At 46.0% G+C, this 26,011-nt stretch overlaps 1 protein-coding gene across 1 annotated transcript; it reads left to right on the top strand.

The window, feature by feature from the left end:
* Window positions 1–283: 283 nt before the first annotated feature.
* On the top strand, window positions 284–24,698 carry SLC24A1 (solute carrier family 24 member 1; the record flags this gene model as incomplete). Its single annotated transcript, XM_080929687.1, has 9 exons — window positions 284–2,083; window positions 12,434–12,487; window positions 13,670–13,778; window positions 17,323–17,406; window positions 18,275–18,363; window positions 21,221–21,781; window positions 22,458–22,547; window positions 23,332–23,498; window positions 24,449–24,698. 9 exons carry the CDS (start codon window positions 284–286, stop codon window positions 24,696–24,698), a joined length of 3,204 nt encoding a protein of 1,067 aa, XP_080785813.1.
* Window positions 24,699–26,011: the final 1,313 nt, after the last annotated feature.

The following is a 26,011-nucleotide window of genomic DNA, read 5'->3' as shown; positions in this document are numbered from 1 at the left end:
GCAGGTAGAGCCTTACTTGGTTAGCTTCTTCAGAACAAGGTCTCTGGCCTGATTGATACTTTGTGTTCCTGGGACCTCCATCACTTTGCTTTTCTGGATGAGTAAGATCTTCTAGATCTCAGAAGAAAGCAAATAACTCCTTTTCCCCTCTAGGTTTGTGGACACCCCCAGGCTGGGCTTCATGGAGAAATATTTCCTGATTACTAACATGAATTCCAGAGCAGCCTCCGCCTCTCCCTGGACAGGATGAAAGGCTGACGGTAATCAGACATAACTGGCCATCATGGGGAAACTGATCAGGATGGGGACACAGGAGAGGCGGTTATTCCGATCAAAGAGGCTTCATTGGAGTCGTCTCCTTTTCCTCCTGGGAATGTTGATCATTGGTTCCACTTACCAGCACCTGAGGAGACCCAAGAATCCCCCCTCAGTGTGGGCAAAAGTCTCCTCCCAGCAGCCTATTAAACTGGCCAGCAGGGACCTCCCCAAGGATGAGATGACAGTGACAGGCAGTGACCTTTCAGAGGCTAGCTCTGAAGTGGAGGATGAGATGCTAGTACCGCAAGACACAGTGATCATGGGTGAAGCAGCACCTAGCATAGCAATGGAGGACACTCCCAATCCACCCAGAACAACCAAGATCACTCCAACATCACTAAAGAACAGTAATAGCCCTGCAACAGCTGGCACAAGAAGACAAAAAGAAAACATTCCACCCACACCTAGCAGAGCACCAAGTCACTTCATCTCAACTTCAGGCAGACAGAGAGTAAAAAGCTATACCCCAAAACCCAGGGGAGAAAGGAAGAACTTCAGCGCAACTCATGCCAGGGAAAAGGGAAGGAAGCATACCCCATCCCCAGCAGGTGCACCCCACACCATCAGTCCCACATCATCAAAGAAAGACCGTGAAACCTTGGCAACTTATAGGATGTTGGAGCCTAGATCTGAGAGAACAGCAGGAGAAACCAAGGCAGCTTCTCTCAAGAGAATGGTTTTGAACAACCCGACTTTCTTAATAAGTGAAGTAGAAACAAACTTTGTGACGTCTCCAAATTTGGTGGAAAAGAACACCCTGGGAAGTCTTAGAAGAGGGGAAAGAAACAGTTCTTCCACTCCCCTGGGACTAGCCCTGCAGCACACCCCTGCCACCTTTGAGGAGCAAATGATAGTAAGCACCAGGGTGCATAGCATCCCAGCAACCATCGAAGGTTCTACTGCTGCCCGGAGAATTAGCAATCCCTTGTCCAGAACCAGTGCACCAGCCATTAGAATTTCCTCAGCCACCAACAGTGAAAAGAGACCTACCACAACACACAGTACCCTAGTAACTCCCAAAGTCAAGGCAATCCTGACCACACAGGTCCACCGCTGTGTGGTTGTGGAGTCAGCCCCAGCAGTACCCATGACCCCATCTCCAAGCACCACAAACATTCAATTCCCAGAGGCACCTAGTTCCAGTCCCTCAGCTTTGCCACCTGGCTGGCCAAACCTCCACCCTAAGGCGGAGTATCCCCCAGACCTGTTCAGTGTGGAGGATCGACGCCAGGGCTGGGTGATCTTACACATCTTCGGCATGATGTACGTGTTTGTGGCCTTGGCCATTGTGTGCGATGAGTACTTTGTCCCAGCCTTGGGAGTCATCACAGACAAGCTGCAGATCTCCGAGGATGTGGCAGGGGCCACATTCATGGCTGCTGGGGGCTCAGCCCCTGAGCTCTTCACCTCTCTCATTGGTGTCTTTATCTCCCACAGCAATGTGGGTATTGGTACCATCGTGGGCTCTGCTGTGTTCAACATTCTTTTTGTCATCGGCACCTGTGCCCTCTTCTCCCGGGAGATCCTCAATCTCACTTGGTGGCCCCTGTTCCGAGACGTCTCCTTCTACATTCTTGACTTGTCTATGCTCATAGTCTTTTTCCTGGATAGTCTTATTGCCTGGTGGGAGAGTCTGCTGCTGCTGCTGGCCTATGCTCTCTATGTGTTCACCATGAAGTGGAACAAGCAGATTGAGCTCTGGGTCAAAGAGCAGCTTAACAGGAGGCCAGTAGCCAAAGTCATGGCCCTGGGAGACCTCAGCAAGGTAAGACAATCTGGTTCCAGCTTTCCCAGGCCTCTTTGGTGTGAAAGGGGAGGAGGAAGCTAAGGGAAAGAACAAAGAGCGAGACTGCGAGAGGCAGCTGCTCCTTTTCCCTGGCTGTTTATTTATTTACAGCATGCCTGTGTTCTGCCACCAGCATGTGTGACCATGGCTCTACCTCAGCCATCCTCAACCAAGGGGCCTTGGTTATGATCCGTATTCTTCAGGAAAGAAATTGAAGTTAGAAGAGAAGTTAAAACATTGAGGGTCACATAGCAAGCAGGCAGTGGAGTCAGGATTTGAATCCAGCTCAGCCTGATGGGTGTCTGGAAATGCCATTTGAGTTGGCTTTGGAGGAAGAAGAGAGGGATAGTGGGGTGGGTGGGAAAAATGATAATCTTTTAGGTGTATGGGGAGTTTAGAGTTTAGACAGCCATACTATTTTCAAGTATATTTGTTTGCAGGCTGGACTTGGGGAAAAGTGTGGCTTAGGTGGAGTCTAGGGAGGGAGAGTTTTTCCCCCACTTAATATTGGAGCTAAGGGGAGCCCTACTCACTCACTGACAAGCCAGCCCCCAAACAGCCTTCAGTTTGTATCTACTGGAGGTCCTGATATCAGACATGCCAATGCTGGGGGCTTCTCTGCTGGGGGCGAGGGCTTTCTTGCTTAAATTTATTGGATGATTCAATGACTTGAAAGATGAATCATACTGGGGAGGTGACCTCTGAAAGCAAATTCCAAATAGGGACCCCTATCTTTTCTGTTCCTGAATGAGCAGTTTGGGTAAAGGTTGGTTTGTAGCTTTTAGTGGGAGCAAAATCTTTTGTGCAGATAGCATAGGACTTAGCTACTTAATCCCTAGCAGTTTTGATGACTGGACAAGATGTCTACCAACCTCTGCAACAGGAGGCAAGGGATTATACTACTTCCTCTAGAATTTTTGAAGTAACACAGTGTTTCGGTCAGAGCATGGAACCAAAGGCTAGATCCTCTAAGTTCTAATCTGATACTGCTTTTTAATTAATGTTATGACCAGGGCAGGTCTCTTCTGGATCCTTTAGTCTCTAGGATAAATGATAGAGTTCACTTAATTACCAAAAGGTTCTGTCTAACTCTGACTTCTGTGATAATGTCTGAGTCCAAATGAGTTCAGTTCTGACAAGCTCTGGCACAGTGGTCATTCCTTCTTTTATCATTTACAGAAGGCACAGACAATGCCCTGCCTGGGGTCACAGTGCTGACTGGCTCAGAACTACTATCTGACTCCCTAATCACTGCTGTGTCCTGCCAGGCTGCTGCTCCAGGAAGCCACAGGTTTAGAGAGAGAGACTGACTCCTTGTTGCATAATTCAATCTGAAGAAGCAGGAGCCTCCATGGATCAGCCCCATTATGGAGCCCTGGCTTCTCTGAGAAAAATCCCTGGTGTGTATTAGGGCAGCAGTGTTCAAACTCCCTCTGACGTGCCTCCTGGTTCTTTGTAATGGTCCTGCTTTCCTTGAACTCAACACATTCTGAAATTTCTGCTGCACCTGAACAAGGCCATCAAAGCAAACTTGCTAATTGAGTGATGCAAAACTCATAATTTTAACAGAGAATTTGTCCAACTTAATTGTATGGGGCCAAAGTAGCAGCTCTTTGTTAAGCAGTAAGCAGGGGCTGATTGCAACTGTGGTCTTACTCTGTGTTGAAACTAATTCAGAAGGATTTTTAATTGACAGTATTATTAATAAAATGTTGAATTACTAATTATGCTTGAAGGTAAAGCCAACAGTATTTAAAGAATGAATGCATTGGTCTGGCCACAAATAATGTCCATGTAATAATAAGTATAAATAACTCAAAACTATAGCTGTTTAAAAATAATTTAGAGTTCCATTCTGGGGTGACTTAGTTATACAGAGAGCAAACCACCATTTTTGTGTGTGTGTGTCTGAATTTAAATGGCTAAGAGCTATGATCTGATCAGAGGGACTAAGTTGTACCATATGTCACCAACAGTGAGAGGAAAGGCTGCTGCATTGGTCCATAAAGCAGTTCTATGCAAACTCAGCCTTTGGCAAACCATTCTGGGTTTTCAATTAATGTAATGTAAGCCTGTGCCTGCCCTGCAAATTGTTTCTCCTTACCAATAAAACCATGAAAGCAACCTCCTCTTCTTCCTCTCACTGAATAGTGGCTCTCCTGGATCAATGGGTTCTGTTAGTTAAGCATCAGTGGAGAACACAGGGCTCAGAGATACTGGGCCTTCTCCATCAGCCATGGCTCTGAAATTGAGGAGTCCAGAGAGAAATAGGGCAAGGCATACTGGGAGCCACAGAGGAGAGCTAGTTTGGTGAAGCCCTGACCAGGTGAGGAGAGAAACACAGGAGAGACAAAAGACACCAGCTCGCCATCCCCCCTTCCTCTGCACTATTGGCTTCAGCATTGCCACTGGATGGGAAAGCTAAGTGTGTCCAAAGTCTGAGCCCAGAGTCTTGGTCTGTAAGTATTTGGTTTAGTCTCTTCAAGACCAGTTCCAGGACCAGATTACTGTTCAATGAAAGGGAAGAGTCAGGAAGAGAATCCGTATTAATGAGGGGTCTGTTTCATTTACACATGCCTTTACAAACACTCTCTTCCTTCCTACCTTCTCCTCTTCCCTTCCCCTTCTCCCCCTCTCCTCTCACCCTCTTCCTTCTTTCTTTCTTCCTTCTTTCTTTTCTCTTTCTTTCTTTCTTTCCTTCCTTTTGAGACAGGGTTTCTCTGTGTAATCCTGGCTGTCCTGGAACTCATTCTGTAGATCAGGCTGCTGGCCTTGAACTCAGAGATCCACTTGTCTCTGTTTCCTAAGCACTGGAATTAAAGTTGTGCACCACCACAATTTCTTATTAAATGCTACAAAACTATACTATTATCCCTATCTTACATATGAGGAGACAGAGGCTCAGAGTGGGCACTTAACCTGGCCAAAGTCACATGGCTAGTTGGTGAAGTGATGATGGTGAATCAGTATATTTGGGTTTTAACTCAGGTGCCCTGTTAACTATCTTCTGATCCATGGGCAAGCCAAGGTACTCTGCACACTATTCTTTTTCTTTTTTATGATTTATGTATTTATTTATTTTGTATGAGTACACTGTATTTGTCTTCAGACACACACCAGAAGAGGGCATCAGGTCCCATTACAGATGGTTGTGTGGTTGCTTGGAATTGAATTCAGGACCTTTGGAAGAGCAGTCAGTGCTCTTAATCGCTGAGCCATCTCTCCAATCCTGACACACACTGTTTGTTCTTAAGTACCTGATGAAAGGTCATGTGAAGGATGCAGTTAACATTGAAGAAGAGAATCCTTTGTGGGAGTCACAAATCATGTTGCTGTTCTCTCAGGCCGCCAGTTGCCATGAATGGCATGGGACAGCACAGGGCATCAGCAGACTCTGCTAAAGCCAGGCAATAAAAACCTTCTGATCTGCAAACTATACTATCCCTCTCTTTCACAGCTCGGTGGCATCCCTGTAGCCAGGAAGACACAGTGAGGAGGTAGGGGCGGCCTTATGGATATGTGCAGGTGTTCTCCCCCGAGAGGGCCTTGAACTTTCACCCAACAGGTTTCTGATCTGGGTGATCATCTTATGTTGCATTCTGTTCTGAGCACCTAGAATCAGAGTGAAGGAGTTTCTTGGGAGCTGTGTGTGATTCTAATAAAATATATTTAAGACTATTTTCCAGAAACGATTGAGTATTGATTATATGTATATCTATACACCTCTATCTCTCTCTATATATATCTTTATGTCTTCTTATTGTGTGCATTACATGCTTTCATATGCCACAGTACATGTGTGGAGATCAGAGGAGTTGGTTCTTTATCATGTGAGTCCTAGGGGATAAATCTCAGGCCATAGACTGTATCCTCTGAGCCATCTCAGCAGCCCATGGATAGTATTTTGGTGTCTCTTTTGACACGTAAGACAGAACTGTCAGGTTCACATCTACTGGTATAATGTGCTTTTTACGATCCCCAGGACACCAATGGTAAATGTCTGCATGGCTGTCAACAGTCTCGTTTAGCTCTCTTTGAAACTTTATATTGGGTGTTGAAACTCCTTATATATTGTTTCTGGCCAAAATTACAAATCTCTGGACTTTTTTAGCCATGCATACTCACAGAGAGTCAACATTCCACAGAGAACTCACTGGCATTCATGGGTGACAGACCCTTCATTGCATGTGGAGTAAGGAGCTTAGCCAGAAAGGACCAGCCACTGACAGAAGAGCAGCCCTATGGAATACCAATAGCAAAAAGGGGTATAATGATATGTTACGAATTCTTACAGAAACTTCTCTCTACCCTCTGCACCAAAAATTTCCTCAGGATGTGAGACTCTGAGGAAAAGCCTGGCACTTGGTCTGAATACTGTGGCCTATTTTCTCCCCAGCAGAAATCTTCATATTCAATCAGCAAGACACACCCAGGCAAAGCAGGCATATCTTCAGAGGAAAGGATTGTCTTCCTATTTCTTGTCAGGGTTATTTGTCTTGAAGGGTCATATCAGTGGCCTGTATAGCCAGCTGCTTGTTGTAGAGTGAGGAGCCTGTGGATAGAAAGCAGCCATCTTGGCCCTTCCTACCTCTGTGGGGCCCATTCATGTTAGGTTCCAGAGAAGCTAAAGAGCTCATCTTGGGTAGGCTGAGTGATGTCTTTCAACTGTTTAACTAGTCTTTGATGTCCTTCTAATTGTCAGAGTAAGATAGAAGTGCTCTCTCTCTCTCTCTCTCTCTCTCTCTCTCTCTCTCTCTCTCTCTCTCTCTCTGGCCTCCAACACTAATCCCAGAAGATTTCTCAGTCTTTGAGTCATTTTCCCCAGCCCAGGCTGCAGCTCAGTGGTAGAGGGTTTGCCTAGTGTATGCCTTTCCTCAGATAACTGGATGTTTTTAGAGTTTCTCAAACAGCCAGTGCCAGCAAATAATACAAGAAACAAATATTAATAGCATAGGACAAACATCCACACAAGGCTACTCCAACTGCTTATTGTTTCCATGAATATGCATGTGCCTGTAGAGGTGTTTTAGGCAACCATACAACACAGTGACATTTTCTCCCATGGAGCATGATGGGATTAAATATCAAAGTAATGTTCATGGTTGCACTCTTTGAAGAACAGCTTGCATTCTAGATGCTCTACCATATGAACTAATTAGAGAATAAGCCCAACAAGCAACTGCTTAGTGAGGGGGCATAGAAATGAGAGTGGGAGTTAATAAGAGAATTTCAGAGTGTGAGGAGTTACTGTGAGGGAAACGCATGGGGATAGGGTAGTGGGGACCCTCCCTGAGGGGAAATGGGAGGCTAAAGAGTGGGCTTTAGAACAGAACTTGGCAAGCATTCCTGCAGTAAGGAAGAGCACTCTCAAAGACTCAGGGATGGAAGGACCAGGCATAGCAGTGCCATTTGTTAGTGGTCAAGGCAAGGCGACTGGTATAGGGCATCACTGGGGAGGATAGGGTACCTGGGAATTGGATGCTGAGTTTGGGTTTCATTTGAGGCACATGAAGAGATGATCAGAGTCCTGTTTCAGAGGTCATCCCAAAACTGTTGTATAAAGAATGAATTATATAGATGCACAGTAATGGAAGGAGGGGTAGCAACAAGTCTGACTAGGAGCTGTTCGGAGCACCCAGCTGTGTATTTGCACTGCATGCATGCATTTGACACCATAGTCTTCATCTTATCTACAAAGGATGCATGTCAAGGTCCCTACTGGACAGATCTAAAATTTATAACCTTTAGAGATCTTTTCTTTGGCATAGCTATATTTTAAGTACTATGTTTGTACTTTCAAGCCCTTATTAAGTAAGATAAAGGTTGTTTGAGTAAAAGCACTGCAAAATTAGAATGGTCAGACCTAAGATAACTACAAAGTGATTGGCAGGCAGGTAGCAAATATATTATGGACACACTGAACACAGATGATTTGTGTCCCAGGCAGGATGGGTGGGGACAGACTGAAAGTGCATCAAGCTGCTCAGAAAACCATACAATTTAGAAGTTACACTTTGTTTATTTCCGGAACTTTCCATAAACTAGGTTTGGACCCTAGTTGAACTCAGGATACTAAAGCCAAGGCAAGTGAACCTGCATTGCACATGCACACAGGTACACATATGTACTCACACAGCTGTCTGTGGAGAAGTTCTGAAGAAGGTATTGTCTGAACTTGAAAGTGAGGAGGGAGGGTGGGAGAAGTCTAGGATGGTGCTGAGCTTTTTGGCATGTGCAGAGAGTGATCCAGTCACAAAGAAAGAGAAGCTCAGAGGGAAAATAAAAATTGGTTTAAGAAACTCAGGAGCTCTGCTTGAGTGTGGTGAATCTGGGTTCTTCTATGACTACCCAGGAGGTGGTTGCTCACAGGAACCTAAAGATGGGGCACAAGGTCTGAGTGTGAAGTGTGAATTTCTGAGTGGATAACAAATGCTATAGTCAAGGGAGAACCAAAGCTCTGAGATGAGAGAGAAAGAGCGGCTGCAAAGGACCCTACCTTATACTCACAGCCTGTCAGGTCTGTGACAAATGAAACACACTTCTGGTTCTCCTGGAGCTCAGCTTAATGGAGGAACTGGAGTTGGTCCAGCCTTTGTGGCACCTAATACTTATTAAGAAGGAGAATATAAAACCACTTCTACAAAATTAAACATGTAAAGGGAGAGAGACCCTGTAATGTAAGCCTCATCAGCTACACCCAACATTCTCCTTGGTAGGGAAGATGGAGAAAACAAAGCAGATAGTTACAGCATGGTGTGGAAATGTGTAGGCAAGTGTTGAGGAACTTTGTACTGCAGAGGGTCAGGGAGGCCTGGTAGAGTGGGATACAGGAGGCTGTCCTGAAGGAGTGTGGTCTTGTCATCCTGTGCTGAGGTCAGAGCAGGGGAATGGGAGCTGTCTGTGAGGAATGAGACTGCAGCTGTACTACTGCACAGAGCATGGTTCTCAGCTCCGGCAGCTGAGCACTTAAAATGAATGCAGAAGAGGAAGTGTGAAATGCCCACCGAGCACTCAGTATTCGAAAACCGAGCACAAAACAGTTCAACTCTTTTATGTCCATTGCACAGCAGGGACATGCCTAGAGAACTGTGGAGATAGCTCAGCAGTAGATTACTAATTTGATACGTTTGACCTGTGAGTTTGATCCCTGGTACAATAACAACAAAGTTGAGATGTGGGGAGTCACTGGGTTTACATATGTTGTTTAGCTGAGTGATGGTGGCAGTAGTGGTGCACACCTTTAATTCCAGCACTCAGAAGACAGGCAGTCGAATCTCTATGAGTTAGAGGCCAGCTGGGTCTACAGAGTGAGTTTCAAGACAGCCAGGGTTGTCTCAGAATAAAAAGTAGGTTACTAAAATGAATCACAGGCTGGCTGTAGTGCCACCCAGCATTTGGGTGGTAGAGGCAGGGAGATCTTTGTGTTCCAGTCAGTCAGTGCTACATAGTAAAACTCTGTCAAAACACAAAACAAAACTAAGCCACACAAAAGAGAACCCAGTTGTTTGCAGTGGTGTCCTGTGGATGAGCAGGAAACTCTCTCCTCTCTCCTCTCTCTCTCTCTCTCTCTCTCTCTCTCTCTCTCAGGAACAGTGGGGTTCTGGAACATAGAAGAAGGGTACCGTGTGATTGATGCTCTTGTAAGTCACTGCAACTGATGGGTGGAGAAGAGCAGAGCCAAACTCTAGAGGCTTTGTGGGTGTGGAGACAGGAGAGTGGAGGCCCAAACTGAGCAGCCTGAGCCCAGGCCTGCTGTCTCAATGGTATGGGCTGCAAGGCAGACAGAAGAATATGCTCACAGCCGCTTCCAGTTCCAGTCACAGGGATTCAACACTCCTCTCTGACTTTCTTGAGCACAAGGCACCCACAAGGCACAGATACACACAAGAAGGAAAAAACACTCATTAATATTAAACAAATCTTTTTTAAGAGGGTTGACACAAAAGTTTGTTGATCTGAGTTTGATTCCTGGAACCCACAAAATGTGGAAAGAGAATCAACTCTGCAAAGTTGTCTTCGGATTTACACACACACACACACACACACACACACACACACACACAAACACACGGCAATGATAATAAACAAAATATAGTAATTAAAAAAGGAAATGGCTGAGAATTGCATAAATGTGTAACTCAGCATTCAAGGCAAGATGGGGCTAAACATCAAGATCATGCACAACACCACCCACCACCCCACAAAAGGCTTCAAAGTTAGAAGTACATACCAAGACTGCCCATGAGCACTCAGAGAGTTATTTTGGCTTGAATAAATCTGAGCAGCAGAAAAGCATTAGGGATGTGCACTGTGCAGTGAAGATCAGTCTCTCGGCTCACTGTGGGTAGAGCAAAATTTTCCAAAATGTAGCCTGCTCCTACTTCTTTGCCTCTAGCACTCATGGGAGAAAGCTGGACTTGAGGAACAGTAAGGTAGGTGGGACAGTGGCAGCCAGCACAGCTTGAAGCTGCTTCCTTCTCCATAAACTCTCCAGGTGTGAGGAGCTCATTGAAACGCACAGCTCCCCTTCACACCCACCTTGGTTATTTCAGCTCTGGAGTATTCACTTAGACGGCCATTCTTTAACAGTGAGTACCAACCACTCCAGCCTTTTCTACCCTTCAAAAGTCATCACTGTGCCTACTGCAGGAAGCCTTCTTGGTGCATCTTACACAGCAGCACCATTTATGCCTCTTTTATTGTGACCCATTTTATTGTGCCTATTTTATTGTTCCGTTTTGCCTTGCATCTGTGTGCTATGTCTCAATTCCTTTCTGAATGCAAACTTCATGACCTCAATATCTTTTCTCCTCATAACCACCAACAGTTTCTTACATAACGCAGTGCACGCCCCCAGTAGCACCTACTCAGTATACAAGTGAAGTGACTGGACTGGATGGGAGGCTAGCCTGTGATCAGGTGGTATTTTCAGAGCTGAACAGAGAATGAAGCTGTTTTGCTCCTGGGTGGGCCTTGTTGGCCAATGAAGGAAGCAGAGGAAATGTAAAGATAGTCACTAAGCCAACTGTTAATGATCTTGGTGCCTACAGGTGGTGCCCCTGGCCACCTGGGATTGCCTGTGCACCCTCCTTATCTTTGTTGAGAGCCACAGGTCAGGGGACCAGAAATGACTAAATCAAAAGATCACTGCATAGACAGACAAATGTAGGATTTAGGGGATGGTGGTTCACTTCTGCAAAGCACTCCATAATGGAGGCTGAGGAAGAAGTATCACAACAAAGGCCAGCCTGGACTGTATAGTGAGTTCTAGGCTAACCAGGGCTACATAGTATAGCTATCTCTAAAAATAAATAAGATTGGACTCTAGTTGAGTAGACAATTCATATATCTTTCAGATGGAATTTCAAGGCTACTAATGCAAAGAAAGTGCGTCAGGTGGCCTTTGAGTTTCTTCAGAATTGATTTTACCCCTCAGGGGACACTTATCTGACCTGAAGCAGGATTTAGGGTCACAAGGTGTACTAATGCTGTTCAACTTTCAAAGGGAGAGTGGGATTGAGGGTGGGGTACAGTTTAAAAGCTCATGGAGAAAGCTTTATACAGAATCCACCGTTGTTTTTCTAAGCAGAAACAAATGATATGATCCAGGTTAGCAGAGAAGAACAGAGAGGGAGGGCATCTTTGGCAAAGGGAAAGGGCATGAACAGAGAAAAGGAGTAGAAATTGATGATGTGAATATATTATCTGCTTAATAAATATACTGCATCTTTATCATGTCACATTCAAGGAAATTGGGGGAAATGCTAGGACAGAAAAGAATTGGCATCTACAAGAGATGCACAGAGGGAGCTGGAGAGATCGCTCACAGGTTAAGAGCACAGGCTTCTCTTCCACAGGTCCTGAGTTCAATTCCCAGTAACCACATGGTGACTCAGAACCATTTATAATGAGATCTAGTTCCCTCCTCTGGTGTGCAGGCATATACGCAGACAGAACATTGTATACATAATAATGAATAAATTTAAGAAGATAGAGAGATGCACGAAGGAGAGTGACATTTAAATAGAGACCTGAAGCATGGGGAGGGAGGAACCAAAACAGGGCAAACAGGAAGAGAAGGAGAAAGAGGAGGAGGAAGAGGAGGAAGAAGAAGAGGAGGAGCCTGGGATGTGCTTTCCAGGCAGATGACACATTTGAGACAAAAGGTGGTGGGCATGTTGAGACATTTTCTGAGGACAGATTAGCTCCTGGGGTGTTTTTGGGTTGCAGTAGCAGCTTCCATAAACAGAAGGACAAGTAGAGACAAAAAGGTAGGGTTTCTCTATGACATCCTGTGATTCATCTCTTGAACTCTGTTCTCCTCTGCAGCCCAGTGATGGTGCCATTGAGGAAAATGAGCAACAGGATAACAAGAAACTGAAGGTGTGAAGCTCATCCAGCGGGGTCAATGCAGCATCCCGGTTTGAGCAGGGTTATTGCAGGGTCTCAGCACATGCCTGAACATCAGGTTGCCGTGGTCCTGATGCTGTGCAACCTGGTCAACTCAGGGAAGCCTGGGAGGCTCCTGGGAGCTACCAGGTTTACCAAGGAAGGAGCAGGATGTGTAGTGAGGGCCTCTTAGCCCCACATGGTGCTAGTTTGAGAACTAAATTCTTAATGTCTGTCCCAGATAACAAGATTTTATATCTATAAGATGCAATTTGGACTAGAGAAACTCAAGTTCTACTCTCTAATCCCAATGTTGATTAATAGAAGCCCATGGTCTCAGCGTATCCAAAGCTAAGGAACTAGGTAGCAGGGCCTAAGGTTTCTGAAAGACTGGCTTAAGGCACCATGTGTGGAAGAAGTTATAGGAACTTTGAAAGGAGACAGGGCTGGGTATGGGGGCAGTGAGGGTGAAACCTTCTATATCTGTTGTAATAGCCACAGTCACTAGGAGGCAGAAGAATTCAACTAGTGCAAGATAGGGAAGGAGAAAAGGGTAATCTTAAAGTATTTCAATGTGTTATTATGAATAGGTGTGTCACATCTGTGTCTACTTCGGTGCCTTTGAAGGTTTCTGAGGGTATAAAGTCAAAGTGAGCTCTCAATCAGAAGACCTGGTTGCTAGTTTGACTCTCTCCCTGCTTGACTTTGGATATATCACCTCCCTTTGCCTGTTTTTCCTTTCTGTAGATGGGGATCTTAGTGTTGCTTATCTCTGGGCATGGAACAACCAAACATAGTCAGGCTCGCTGTGTAGACCATAAAGGGCTGTGAATGGCATAGCAGCCTGCCTGTGTGATTGTGGATGAAGATGTGTTTTTCAGAAAGGTTGTTTGCTGGGAGGTGCAAACCTTCCCAAAACATGGTACCACTGATCCTGGTGGCCTGCTTCCTGTGGAGGTTATGGAACTCATATAGAGTGCAGAAGGACCTTGTTCCTGAGGAATCAAAGGGAAGACAAGAGAGAGTTGGATGAGAAGGAAGCAGGGGCATAGGGCTAAAGATGCCCTCTCTGGTCTCTGTGGGAAGGAGGCAGGTTGGAGGGGAGGCTCTCTTGCAGCTCCTCCCCTGACCTGAGCAGGGACCCACTTAGGCCTGTCTGGCTCTCCTCTTGCTCAGCTCCCATCTGTGCTGACCCGAGGGAGCAGCTCTGCATCGCTGCACAACAGCATCATCCGCAACACCATCTACCACCTCATGCTCCACAGCCTGGACCCCCTGGGGGAAGGTAAGCAAGGCCTCCTCACACCTGCAGTCTTCCCTGTGCCATGCCTCCCCTCCTTCTACTGGAGAGAATTTGGGACTAGCAAATGCTGGTAACTGAGGTCTAGAATGAGAGGACAGTTATCAGAGAAGAGAATAGGTAGTAAAAGCTAGACAGCCTGGAAGACAGGGAAAATGTAAGAACTGAGCACACCTAGACAGAGCTATGTGGAACATGGCAGCTGGGGTCCTTAAGTAATACTCTACTGTTTCTTTGCCTTGATGTCTGTAAAATGAAGGGCTTTCTCTGCAACTAGGACACAAATGTGATGGCCTATTTGGATCTGTGTTGGGACAGATTTAGTGTCCCACAGGGATGCTTCAGGGGACACCTCCATAGCCTTCTGGCATCTTTCTTTGCTTTGTATTCAGCTCTAGGAAGCCTGCTCTCCCCGATTTGATTCATCCAGGAGTCCTAAAGGACACCTCAGGATATGTCACAGCCACTTCTTGGGGGCACTGCACAGGGTAAATGCAGTGTCAAAGGTGCTGAAGTTGAACTTGACACAATATCAACAGTGGAGAGTCTCGTACCTCACAAGTCTCTCTGCTTACTTCCTCAGAGCGCCACCCCATATGTCTCTCATACCCTACTTCCTACCTCTCAGGAACTCTCCTGCTCCCTTTGGGCCCACCCTTTCTGGGTCTTGGGTGTAGAACTGAGCCCAAGTAGGAGGCCCACTGGCAAAAAGCTAGTGTTGGGCAAAGCCAGTGTATACAGTTATGCAGGAAAGCCTCAAAATGACATGAAAGAATGAGCCCCAGGAAACTCCCCCGACTGGCTTTTCTGGTTAAGGGGCACATTCTAGAATCTCAAAATTTCATAAGGCCATTGCCTACCCCTTTAGACACATTATGGGACATTACCTGTTTGAAAGTATATTGTACTAGAAAAAGCAGTGTCAAAGATAAGGCAGTGAGACTTCCCTTAGAAATTCTTCAAGGTGAGCCTGGGAAACATGGGAGAAGCCAGCCCCAAATGAACAGTACCTCTAAGGAATAAGCAGATGGGGGCACAGCCTCAGGTGCTGAAGGCTGGGGTGGACATGGTCTGACTCTCTAGGTCATGCCCAGCCATTCCCAGCAGAACCACTGACTCTAGCCAATTCTTGAAAACAACGTCTGCATGGACTGTGGGGCTCCCAGACCCGGCCACCTCTGTGAGCATCAGCTGCCAGCTGGCCTGCTTGTCCTAACAGGATTATGTGATGCTCAGGCCAGGCCGAGGTCAGAGGAGATTGGCACTAAGGAGATGATCCAGCCATGCTGGGTGGGGACAGGGCACTTGAGGGAACAGTACCAGGGAAGCTGGTGAGCATTGTTCCAGCCAAGACTTGTGGGTGCTGTAAGCCATGGGCCCGTGAATAACTGCAGGTGTGTCCTGGGATGCAGCTGGAGTCTGATCATTTGCCAGCGTCTCTGCCTAGGAGGGCTAAGTCCCCCCCAGGCTTTTGTTCCCAAGCCACTCCAGATGTCTGTTTAACAGGCAGATTCCAGATGGTCATCCGGATGTTTTCACCCTTCCCCAGTGGAACTTCCCAGATTCAGATCTCTACACAAGAGATGACCCCTGAGCTTTCATCTCCCCAGCCAGGGGGATGTTTTCCTCTCTGAGCTCCCATGTTTCTCTGTGTTTTTAGTCAGATGTGGGGGAAAGAGCAGCAATGGAGGAGACATCTGGGAGTGACCTGGGAAATGACAGGCCAGGGCACGTAATGTGAGTCCCTCCAGCCATCAGTCAACAGATGTACCAGGGACAGAGTGGAGAGCCCAGCTTGCCTTCTTTTGATTATGGAGGTCCTCTGTTAAACAGGATGATGTAGCTATTGATTAGTGCCTAGAGGGCTATGGGCATTCTGGATCTAGGTGGCAGAGTTGTTTTGACGTTCTGAACACTCCGGGAAGACCTGGGTGCCAGGACACCTTGAGGAACCAGAGTAGCCATAGCAGTAACTCTGCAAATGAACTTACTGCCAAGGCAGCAGCAGCAGCTGAATGATTCTGAGGGTTTAGAGCACAAGTAGCAGGGAAAAAATGCCAGGCTGTTTTTCTTTTTCCTACCCATCCTGGAGCCACAAAGAGGCCTCATTCTACCCAGCTTCCCAGACTGTATCTTCTAGTATCCTTGCAGTCTGCTTGCACTCCTTTCCCTCTAGAACACTGGGCATTTTCACCACAGAACTGTTCCCTCAGTGGATAGCTGCTGGCCACTACTGCTATCAGTCCACCACCAACATTGTTGGGGCCAAAAAGTAATATAGTGACATCTAGGGGCTGTTTTAAATAAATCTACCAACCATCTACAACCACAACTCTGAGAAGGTTTTTACAGGTGAAGTGTCTGAGGGATGGAGAGTCTGAGGAACCAGCCAGCTGGGTCATCACTATAGTGTGCCTGGTCAAGCTAAGATTCACACCCAGGTCCTCAGGCTCCAGCATGTGTGCCTGATGGTGTGGCTGAAGCACTACTGGGGCCAAGTGTTCCTGTCTTGTGCATCCTCAAGTCATGGCTCTGGGTGCATCATAGTGTTGCCATTTGCAGGGGATGCACAACCTTCCCAAGTAACCCAGTGTCTGTGGACAGAGATAGCCTGCATTTAGAAGAGGAACCATGTGGCTATTACTTCATGTGCCCATTTGTACCATTGCCCTACCTGCCTTTCCTCACCCTCATGCCATACAGCTGACAGGGGTGCCATCTAAACTCCCACTTCTCAGTTTATCTCTCTTCCTTCTCCACCTCAGTGTTACTCATAGGAAGTGTCTGCATGTTGCCTGACACATAGTCATAGAGGGAGAGAAAAGCCCACTCTATTATTTTTCTTGCCTGGAAATCAGGGCAGCTATTTTGTGTTTGTCACTCTAGAGGTCTCCAGCAAAATCCATTCCGATAAAATGTGACCCCACTTGGAATCTGTGTGTCTTGGATCCAAAGGGTATGGATGAAGCTTGATCCCTCCCTGCTTTCTGCAAGAAAGGGAAGGCTCAGGGGCAGCAGACCCCTGGAGCAGCCTGCACAGAATATGCTATTCTGACATCTAGAAGTTTGTGAAGAGTAAGCTAAAAGGTACCTTAGTACTCATCTAGTCCAAGATAGCAAAAATGATCCTCTGCCATCAGACCTCCTCTTCCTGGCCATCATGGACATCACTGATCCTGGCAGGGAGTCTCCTACTAAATTTAGGTCAGAGGTCTCAAAAGAGTCATTGCTTGAAGTCATAAAGGAAATGCATCTTACAGACTGGTCCCAAACCAGTCATATGTTTATCAGAGAGGAAATGGGGGAGCAAATTGCCCAAGGTCATAGCCAGTTAGTGATGGTGCAGGGACTCAGCCAAGTTTACAGATGGGGCACCAGGAATAGGCCTCCTGAGATCAGACCCAGACACCACAGGCCTAGACCAGCCTTCCCAGCCCTATCAGTATTGGGCAGTGAAGGGTCCTGATTCAAAGGTATGTTGAGTGGTCACTGTGTTCCCAGATAAGATGTCTTCCTTTCTCCTTCTCAGCCCACCCCTCCAAGGACAAGCAGGAGAGTTTGAATCAGGAAGACAGAGTTCTCCCTCAGACCAAAGCAGAAAGAAGCCCAGATGGTGAGAAGATGGCCAGACTGGCTACTGGTCAGGTTTCTCCTGCCTCTGCCCCCTGTTCATGTCATAGCCAGTGCCGAGCAGACACTGGGGCACATGTAAATCAGTGTCCCTGAGGTTTTTCCTTCAGTGATTTTTCTGTGACAGGCTCCCTGTAGCTTCCTCCTTGTTCTCAGATGAGGCAGACAAGGGAAGGCCAGGGGGGCACCCAGCTCTCACATTCTATCTCCTAAATCTTATCCCAAGTGAGACTCTGTTTCTTCTACACAAGGACATCATTGCTAGTGACTGGTTTGAAGTGAGCAGGCTTACTGTGGCAAGGTGACCTGGAGCCCAGTGACAGAAGTCAAACAAGCAGGACAGCACTGACTTGTGGGCTGTGTACACCTGGCTTACCTAGCTCACTCAGCAACCCATAGAGAGTCATTCTTTCTATTCCATAGCCAAGGGAAACCAAGGTTCAGAGAGATGATGTGAATTTCCCAATGCCACACAGCCAAGAGGTTGTTAGCCAGTAACTAACCTGAGCATTTCATATTTTCCAAGGCCCTCTTTCCCATCATTCTGATCCATGGCCTCAGAACAGTTTGCCTTTGAAGTCGGTAGGATCCTTTTACCTCCCTGCTCCTTTTACCCAAGTAGTTCTAGCATCCCTTGCTACAATTCCAGGAAATGCCTATGAATGCAGGGCAATACTTCCAAGATGACCTTTCATCCCTAATGTATTCAGGGGACAGGACAAGCACAATTCCCAGTTCCCAAAAGCCTCCTGAGCCCCTCATGCCAAATGCCCTGCAGTCTTTCCTGTCTGTCTCTGCAGCTGTTCCCAGAACTTGCTCAGCTCTCACCTAACCCATGTTTGTCCTTTAAGAGGAGCCAGCTGAACTCCCTGCAGTCACAGTCACTCCAGCCCCTGCTCCAGAGGACAAGGGAGATCAGAAGGAGGATCCAGGCTGCCAGGTAGGCTCTCAGCCTCTGCACAGCTGGAGGAATTTCAGGGACCAAGGAAGGGCTTTCTGGCCAAATAATTCCTACTCAAAGGCCTGAAATCCTGCTTATTGTTGTTGGGTGAACCATGCTCCTTCTCTGAAGTTATTTGAAAAAAAAAATGCACACAGTTTCCAGACCCAGAAAGCTCATGGCAACACCTCAGTGTGGGATAATACATATCTCAGAGTGTGTATGAATAGCTACGTGCTATAAGAACACAAAGAATTGTTAGTGTGTCAGCCAGGCAATGGAAGACTGAGTCCAGACTGCCCCAGACCACCAGTGGCTTGAAGTGCAGGAAAGGTGCTGCTGGGGAAGAGGCCCTTCATTGCTGCTGTGTTCCCCTCATCTGTAGCTTCCTAAGACTTAGCACCGCTTTGCCTTGAGAGCATCTTCCTCCAGCACTCTCTGGCCAAGCTCATTTTATACCCATGTTTTTCTACTATGGGTCTTGTTCACATGGCACCCTTTCCTTAGAGTCCCTTATGCAGCCTGGTATGGGTAGAAAGCTCCCTTGTATATGAGGCTCCCCAATGCACCAGAATCCAAATGCTCATGGGATTTTGCACCTGGGATTTCCATAGCCACTTCCTGTTTTCTGAACCCTCCCCCACTACCATATAATGAGGTTCCAGAAGGCAGCATCTAAGTCTGAGGCATCTCAGCCTCCACCTCAGAGGAAAACAGGCTGCGAGGCACATGTTGTATTCAATACAGACTAAGTGACTGGCAGTAAACAGACCTTAAGCTTGCATGTTCTAGCCTTGCTTTTCCTATTAAGCATCCAGCCAGAGACAGGCTTTTCTCTCATCCACAGTCCGGCAATTTTGGGGCTCTGTCTCTCGGGTGTCTTCTGGTATGTGAACACCAAGTAGGCCCGTTATGGTCAACTCACAAGAAAAAGAATGAGACAATGCAGAAGCATCTGAAGCCTCAGCCCAGGAAATAACGCTGAGCTTCACAAGGAGCTGGGTAGAGGCCCAAGAAGACTCCTGTGACTGTTTGCTGCCCTTCCTCCCTGCTTTCCCTGTGTGCAGATGCTATGACTGGTTTTAAAACTAAACTACTAAGCCTAAACTACTAGTCTAGCCCTCCAGTCCATAGGGATCAACCAGTGACCAGTTTCCAGTCTTAGAATCTGTTCATCCTAAATCACAGGTCAGGGATCTGGTGCATAAACAGGCAGCTGTGGTCCTGGGAAAGATGGGTTGCTTTCAGTGCAACACAGAAGTGGGGTGCTGTTCACTTGGGCTATTAGGCATGCATACCTAATGAGATCCCCAAATTACTATTTTGGGAGTCAGGGAAGGTGGTGCAGCTGGGTGGTCTCATACCTAATGACTTAAATGAACTGCTATCTCAGGAAGCCTGCTCCTGTGGTAGGACCAGAGGAGAGAGGCAGGAGTGATTGCAGGTAAATATTTCTACTCCTCATTGCTGATTCAAAGCTTAGGCATCTCCAGAGAGTAATTCTTTGCTTCTTCAGCTGATTCTCAACTCCTTTTGCATATTAGGAGAACATGAGGAAACTTTAAAGAGTTGTTCCCGGCCTACCCATTGAGTCAGCATGCCCAGGGCAGGTCCTCCAGCATTATGGCTTAAAAAAATTTCCAGGTAGGCTGGGCATGATTGAGTGTGCATTTAACCCCAGCACCTAGGAGGCAAATACGGGCATTTCTCTGTGAATTCAAGGCCACCCTGGTCTTCATACTGAGTTTCACATCTGCCAGGGCTGCACAGAGAGACCCTATCTCAAAAAAAACAAAAAACAAAAAACAAACAAACAAACAAACAAAAAACAACAACAAAAAACTTTCTCAAAGATGTTACAGGTCATTTCAGATCTGGAACCATTCAAATTAGTGACTTTTAGTGTGTAGGACAACAAGCATGTGAGTTACATATGATTTCTTCCATCTCAGAGGTGCTAAGTCAGCTGATGCAGGTAAAGCCAGAAATATCATTTTTAATAAGATCTCCAAGATAACAATTTTGGGCTTCTTCAGACTTGGGATTGAGAATTGAACTACAGATTTTCAAATCCTAATGCCATTACAGACAAACTGTGGTTCATAGGCAATTTCCTCTACCCTAGTTTCTCCACTAGTAAGATAGGTACAATTCTATGTATTGATGGGTCCATGAAATACAGCAAATGCTATTATTATTATTGTTGTTGTTGTTAAGTCATTTACTATTGTGTTTGACATGTAAGAATGTGCAACAAATAGGTATATGTATCATTATCTTATACATACAATATAAGAGTTTGGGAGTTATGTCTGACAAAGCAATATGGAAGCCTGGTACCTAGGACAAGAGAGGAGATAGTCTAGTTCCAGTATATGAGGGTTCTGTGTTCAGTTTTGGATGCTCCACCCATGGTACAGGTAATTAGAACAAGTTCATCTAACAATGGCAACCTCTATGCCATAGCATGCAGGAAGCTGGAAGACCCAGAAATCAGCTCATGGAGGAGCTGTCCAGTAGAAGATAACTTAGGCATGTTGAATATGTCTCCAAAGAGTAAATTATGTGCTGGTGGTGCTTTTATACAGATATTGACTTCAAACTCAGCAATGCTGTTAAAGGTGGAGATGTTGCTATAGATGGTAAATTTGCCAGCCTTGAAAGTAACCAAATAAAACAAAACTGGATGACTACTGGGCAGACATGGCATGATGGGAAGTTTGCTGGGCCAGTTTTCTCCTCTAGATATCTAACTGTTCAGATGCTCTGACAGTAACAGAATAAAAACAGGGAGCATTTGAGATGAAAATCAGGCAGGGATGCTGCCGGCCATTAATCTGCTATCTTTGGTTTGTAGGAAGATGTGGATGAGGCTGAACACAGAGGAGAAATGACAGGTGAAGAAGGTGAAAAGGAAACCGAGGTGGAAGGAAAAAAAGATGAGGAAGGAGAAACTGAGGCAGAAAGGAAGGAAGATGAGTTAGAAGAAGAAACTGAGACAGAAGGAAAAGAAGTTGAACATAAAGGGGAAACTGAGGCAGAAGTTGAACATGAAGGGGAAACTGAGGCAGAAGGAGAAGATGAGCATCAAGGGCAAGGTGAAACCCAAGCAGATGACACTGAGGTGAAAGATGGTGAGGGTGAAACAGAAGCCAATGCTGAAGATCAATGTGAAGCCACCCAAGGTGAGAAAGGTGCAGATGATAGAGGGGGAAATGATGGAGGTAATAGTGAAGAAGAAGAAGATGAAGAGGAGGAAGAGGAGGAGGGAGAAGAGGAAGAAGAGGAGGAGGAGGAAGATGAGGAGGAGCCTCTGTCCCTGGAATGGCCTGAGAGCAGGCAGAAGCAAGCCATCTACCTCTTTCTCTTGCCCATTGTGTTCCCACTGTGGCTGACAGTACCTGATGTACGGAGGCAGGTGAGAGCACCTAGCTGTGTTTTAGGCTCTCCCCTCTGAAAGAGGCCTTTATGTAGAAGGCTGGGGAACCTGGCTGGATGGACTTCACCATAAGGATGTGGGGTGGGACTGTAGCTCTGTTGGGGATGACGCTCCACACTGGAGTCAGGAGCTGGAGAGACCTCAGGTGTGCCCTGTGCCTGCAACATAAGCAGCATGGACAAGTCCCTCTTGAATTCCAATCTCAGTATTCTGACCTTAGTTTGGGAATGATGGCCTTGAACCCCATCAAAAGTTCACAGAGGTAGTCTGAAAACCCAGGTTGATAATTGCTATTTCTCCATGATCATTCTCTCTCTGTAGAGAAATAATATAATCCACATAAAGTCCAGAGAGAAATGGGGCAGGGGGAGGCACAAACGCCAAATTCAGGTACTTAATTGGGTGTGATTCTAGAGCAAGTTCATTAGCTTTCTCTGGTTTGGTCTTGCCAAATGCCTGTTTGACAAGCCAGGCTCCTGCACATCTCTTCTTACTAGCTGGCTCCAGGGGCTCCCTGGGAACAGGGCCACAGCTTTATGTGCGGTGCTCCTGATCTTCCTCAAGATTATTTATCCATTAGACCTTGTCACATTTTGGGGTTCTCTCAGAGAGGGGCCCCTGCAACTTATTTCTTTTCCCTTTGAAATCCATACAGGAGTCCAGGAAGTTTTTTGTCATCACCTTCCTGGGATCCATCATCTGGATAGCCATGTTCTCATACCTCATGGTATGGTGGGCTCACCAGGTGAGTGCACAGTAGCTCAGTCTTCCACCAGCAGGTCTTAGTGTTTGCCATCTAAGATGCATCTCCAGGATCCAGGACTATCAAGATCCAGGGATTTTAAAAAGTAGACTTTTATGCCACCAAATGCTTTCCAAGCATTTTTTGTCCTAACTTGTATTCAACTATATCATGGCACAGGAGACCCTTCACATCCAGATTCTAGTGGACCAGGCTAACTTGACTCCAAGACCAGTGAAATCCCTTCCCACTCTGAGTCAGCTCACTGGCATCATGCCAGTATTCCTCTGCCTGAGAACCATGAGATTCTGTGTTCTGCCAGAACTTAGCACACAGTCATAACGTCTGGCTTTTCTCTAGGCTAAGCACATGGGAAGTACTATCTGAACTTCTATCTTCAGCTTGGCTTAGCTCCCCACAATGCACAGCATACCTTATGTGTCCAGGAATGAAACACTGACAGAAGAGACTATTGAAGGGCCAGTTCTTTGGACATGAAGAGTTTTTATAGTTGGGATGACAGTGAAGGACACATCTGGTATCATTAGACTTTTAGTGACCTCAGTGAAGAGCTGTGTGGTTCCCTGCAGCCTAGGGCAGAGACTTAGCTCTTTATCACTCACCCCATACCCATTCCTCTTCCGCAGAGGGCATGTTCCAAGCCTTAGTGCTTTGATTATAAAGTAGTGTGTCATGTGCTGTGAACTCTGGTTTTCCACCTGGGGTTGTTATGGTTTCCACTGGAGTTGCTATGGTTTCTATCACTGTTCTGTTGCTGTTTTACCAGGTTGGTGAAACCATTGGGATTTCTGAAGAGATTATGGGTTTAACAATCCTAGCAGCAGGCACTTCAATTCCTGACCTCATCACCAGTGTGATTGTTGCCCGGAAAGGCTTGGGAGACATGGCTGTGTCAAGCTCAGTGGGCAGTAACATATTTGATATCACAGTGGGGTGAGTGGTAATGCTACTTTATAAGGCATATTCAGAATAACTAGAAACTGCATTGGATCAGTTGCCTTGTTTTCTCCTTCATTCATTATAGATGCAACAAAAGGGCATTTGTATGGTTAGTCTTTATAAGGCAATGAGGTATCCTCCCTCCATTCACCACGGCCTTAAATTAGCTGACTGGACCTTACAGATGAATCAAGATGTGAGGTCCATTCATTCTATTTCCAAATACAAGAGAATATTGCCCTGGAGGACTCATTCCTTTTCCTTAGAAATTGGGCTCCTGCTAGCTCAGAGGAACAAGAACTTTTGTAGAAACAAGAACTACCCCACCCTGCTGCTTAACCACTCCTTCCCTGCCCCTGGTATCATGGGTCCTTCAGAGCAGCTGGTCATATCTTGTATTTGGTTATTTTGCTTGGAATATGTATATGTGGAGAGGCAGTGGGTGGTGAAAGATCTGATCACTAAAGAAAAGCTATCCTGAGGTAGGCCTTAATCATAAAAACAGAAACTAGTCCCACATTGACCTAGGTTAGTCCTATATATGTCTCTACAATGTCACCCCATTGGGGGTGGGAATGGTGGTGAGGGGGTGGGGGTATCAGACTCAGGGCATTTTTTTTTTCACTTTTGGGGCGGGGGACCCAGTCTTACTGGTCCAGGGTAGATTCAAATTGAGCATCCTCTGCCTCAGTGCCTAGTGCTATGCTAACATGCCCAGCTCAGAGCACTTGTCTTAACCTAGGCTGACAAGCTTTGAGCCCTCTGCCAAGAACTTATTTCTCTCACCTGCATTTCCTCATCAGTTATTTGATGTTAATGATTTCTGCTTCATCCTGTGAGTGTGAAAAGAAGAGCTCTGAAAACCTTAAGACACTAATCACCCTAATCAAGCACACAAGGGCATTACAAACACGACCACTGTTCATGCTATTTTTCTTTTGCAGCTTGCCTGTCCCTTGGCTCCTCTTCTCTCTCATCAATGCACTGCAGCCTGTTCCTGTCAGCAGCAATGGCCTGTTCTGTGCAATTGTCTTGCTGTTCCTCATGCTCCTGTTTGTAATCTTCTCAATTGCATCATGTAAATGGAGAATGAACAAGATCCTGGGCTTTACCATGTTCCTTCTTTACTTTGTGTTCTTGGTAATCAGTGTGATGTTAGAAGACCGAATCATATCTTGTCCTGTATCTGTCTGATTCTGCCACTGATGCTCAAGATGGACATAGAGCAGAAGACAATGCCAGAAGTTACTGTCCCTCTTACCACACCAATGAAATAGTAAACGTGATCAGAAAGGTGAACTGGGCAGCTTAGACCTTCAGAAGTGACTGTCATCATGACTGAGGTTTCTCTTTGCAAACACCTGCAGCTTCTGGTGGATTAAGAACGATACCTTTGGAGGGAGAGTTCCTACCACTCAGACAAGCACCTGACATGCAGCCAGAGGGCCTCTTGTATGAGACCTGGGGTTAAGGCTGGGATGGCAGAAATAAGAAAGCATCCTTGCTCACAACCCCTTGGTCACTCCTGAAGAGCCATGTGCAGCATGCAGGTATCAAAGGCTTGTTCTCCCAAACACTGCCCTAAACACACACTGCCATGTGCTATTCTTCCTGGTGCAATTGTGAAGCCATCAGGTTTGCTGTCATTATGAGTTCAGTTAATGAGTTTAAGAAGTGAAGGCTTGGGAACAGGGGCAGAAATAAATTTATCACTCTACCCCAGAGTCCTGTAAAAATGCATTCTCATGTTTTCTGTGTTAAAAAGGAAGATAACAGCTTTTATTGTTTCATTTCTGAAAAATGAAATAAAAACAGAAAGCTACCCAGAGAATTAAAGTTTGTAATTTGGCTTGAATTGGAGGCAGAGATTTGAGAAAAACTACTCTTAGGGCTATTTAAACACATGTACTTACTGGAAAATCCACATTAGTTTTGTCTCCATCAGTGGTCACTTCAAAGGATTAGATTCTGTCACAGCAGCCCTGCTGCCCTTGGGCATTTTCTTGCCCCAGGAGTGACAACTGTCACTAAAGAGTCAAAGGGATGTATTTGCAGAGGGCCAATCTGGTTTATACATGAAGAGATCTCGGGCTCAGTGCTATGCTTGTATGCCAACCTAGATAGGTTTGTAAAGCAAGAAGACTAGTCCTTTGAATAGTTTATCAGTGGATCTTAAGACAGTTTACAAAGGAGGAATTTCGAAAACGCTTAGCACAATGATGACACAGCAGAGAGGAAAGAGTACTGCTTGCTCTGCAGATCAGGCTGACCTTGGAATCACAGACCTACCTGCCCATGCCTCCTGAATGTTGAGATTAAAAGGATGGTCACTGTATCTGGCTGAGTATCTATTTTTAAGGTCACAAAGGACACCTTTAAAAAGTCATGGTTAAATATTTTCTATGAAGTTCCATATGATTGCATGTTAAATACCTTTGGCCTCTGCTTTTACTAGAATCAAGCTGAGGAGACTATTAGAAATACAATTTTCATGTCTTTGGTTTCAG

This window comes from Micromys minutus, assembly GCF_963924665.1.
Source record: "Micromys minutus genome assembly, chromosome: 16".
NCBI lineage: Eukaryota > Metazoa > Chordata > Mammalia > Rodentia > Muridae > Micromys > Micromys minutus.
The sequence above is the reverse complement of the archived record's forward strand: the minus strand, read 5'-3'. Positions and strand labels throughout refer to the sequence as shown.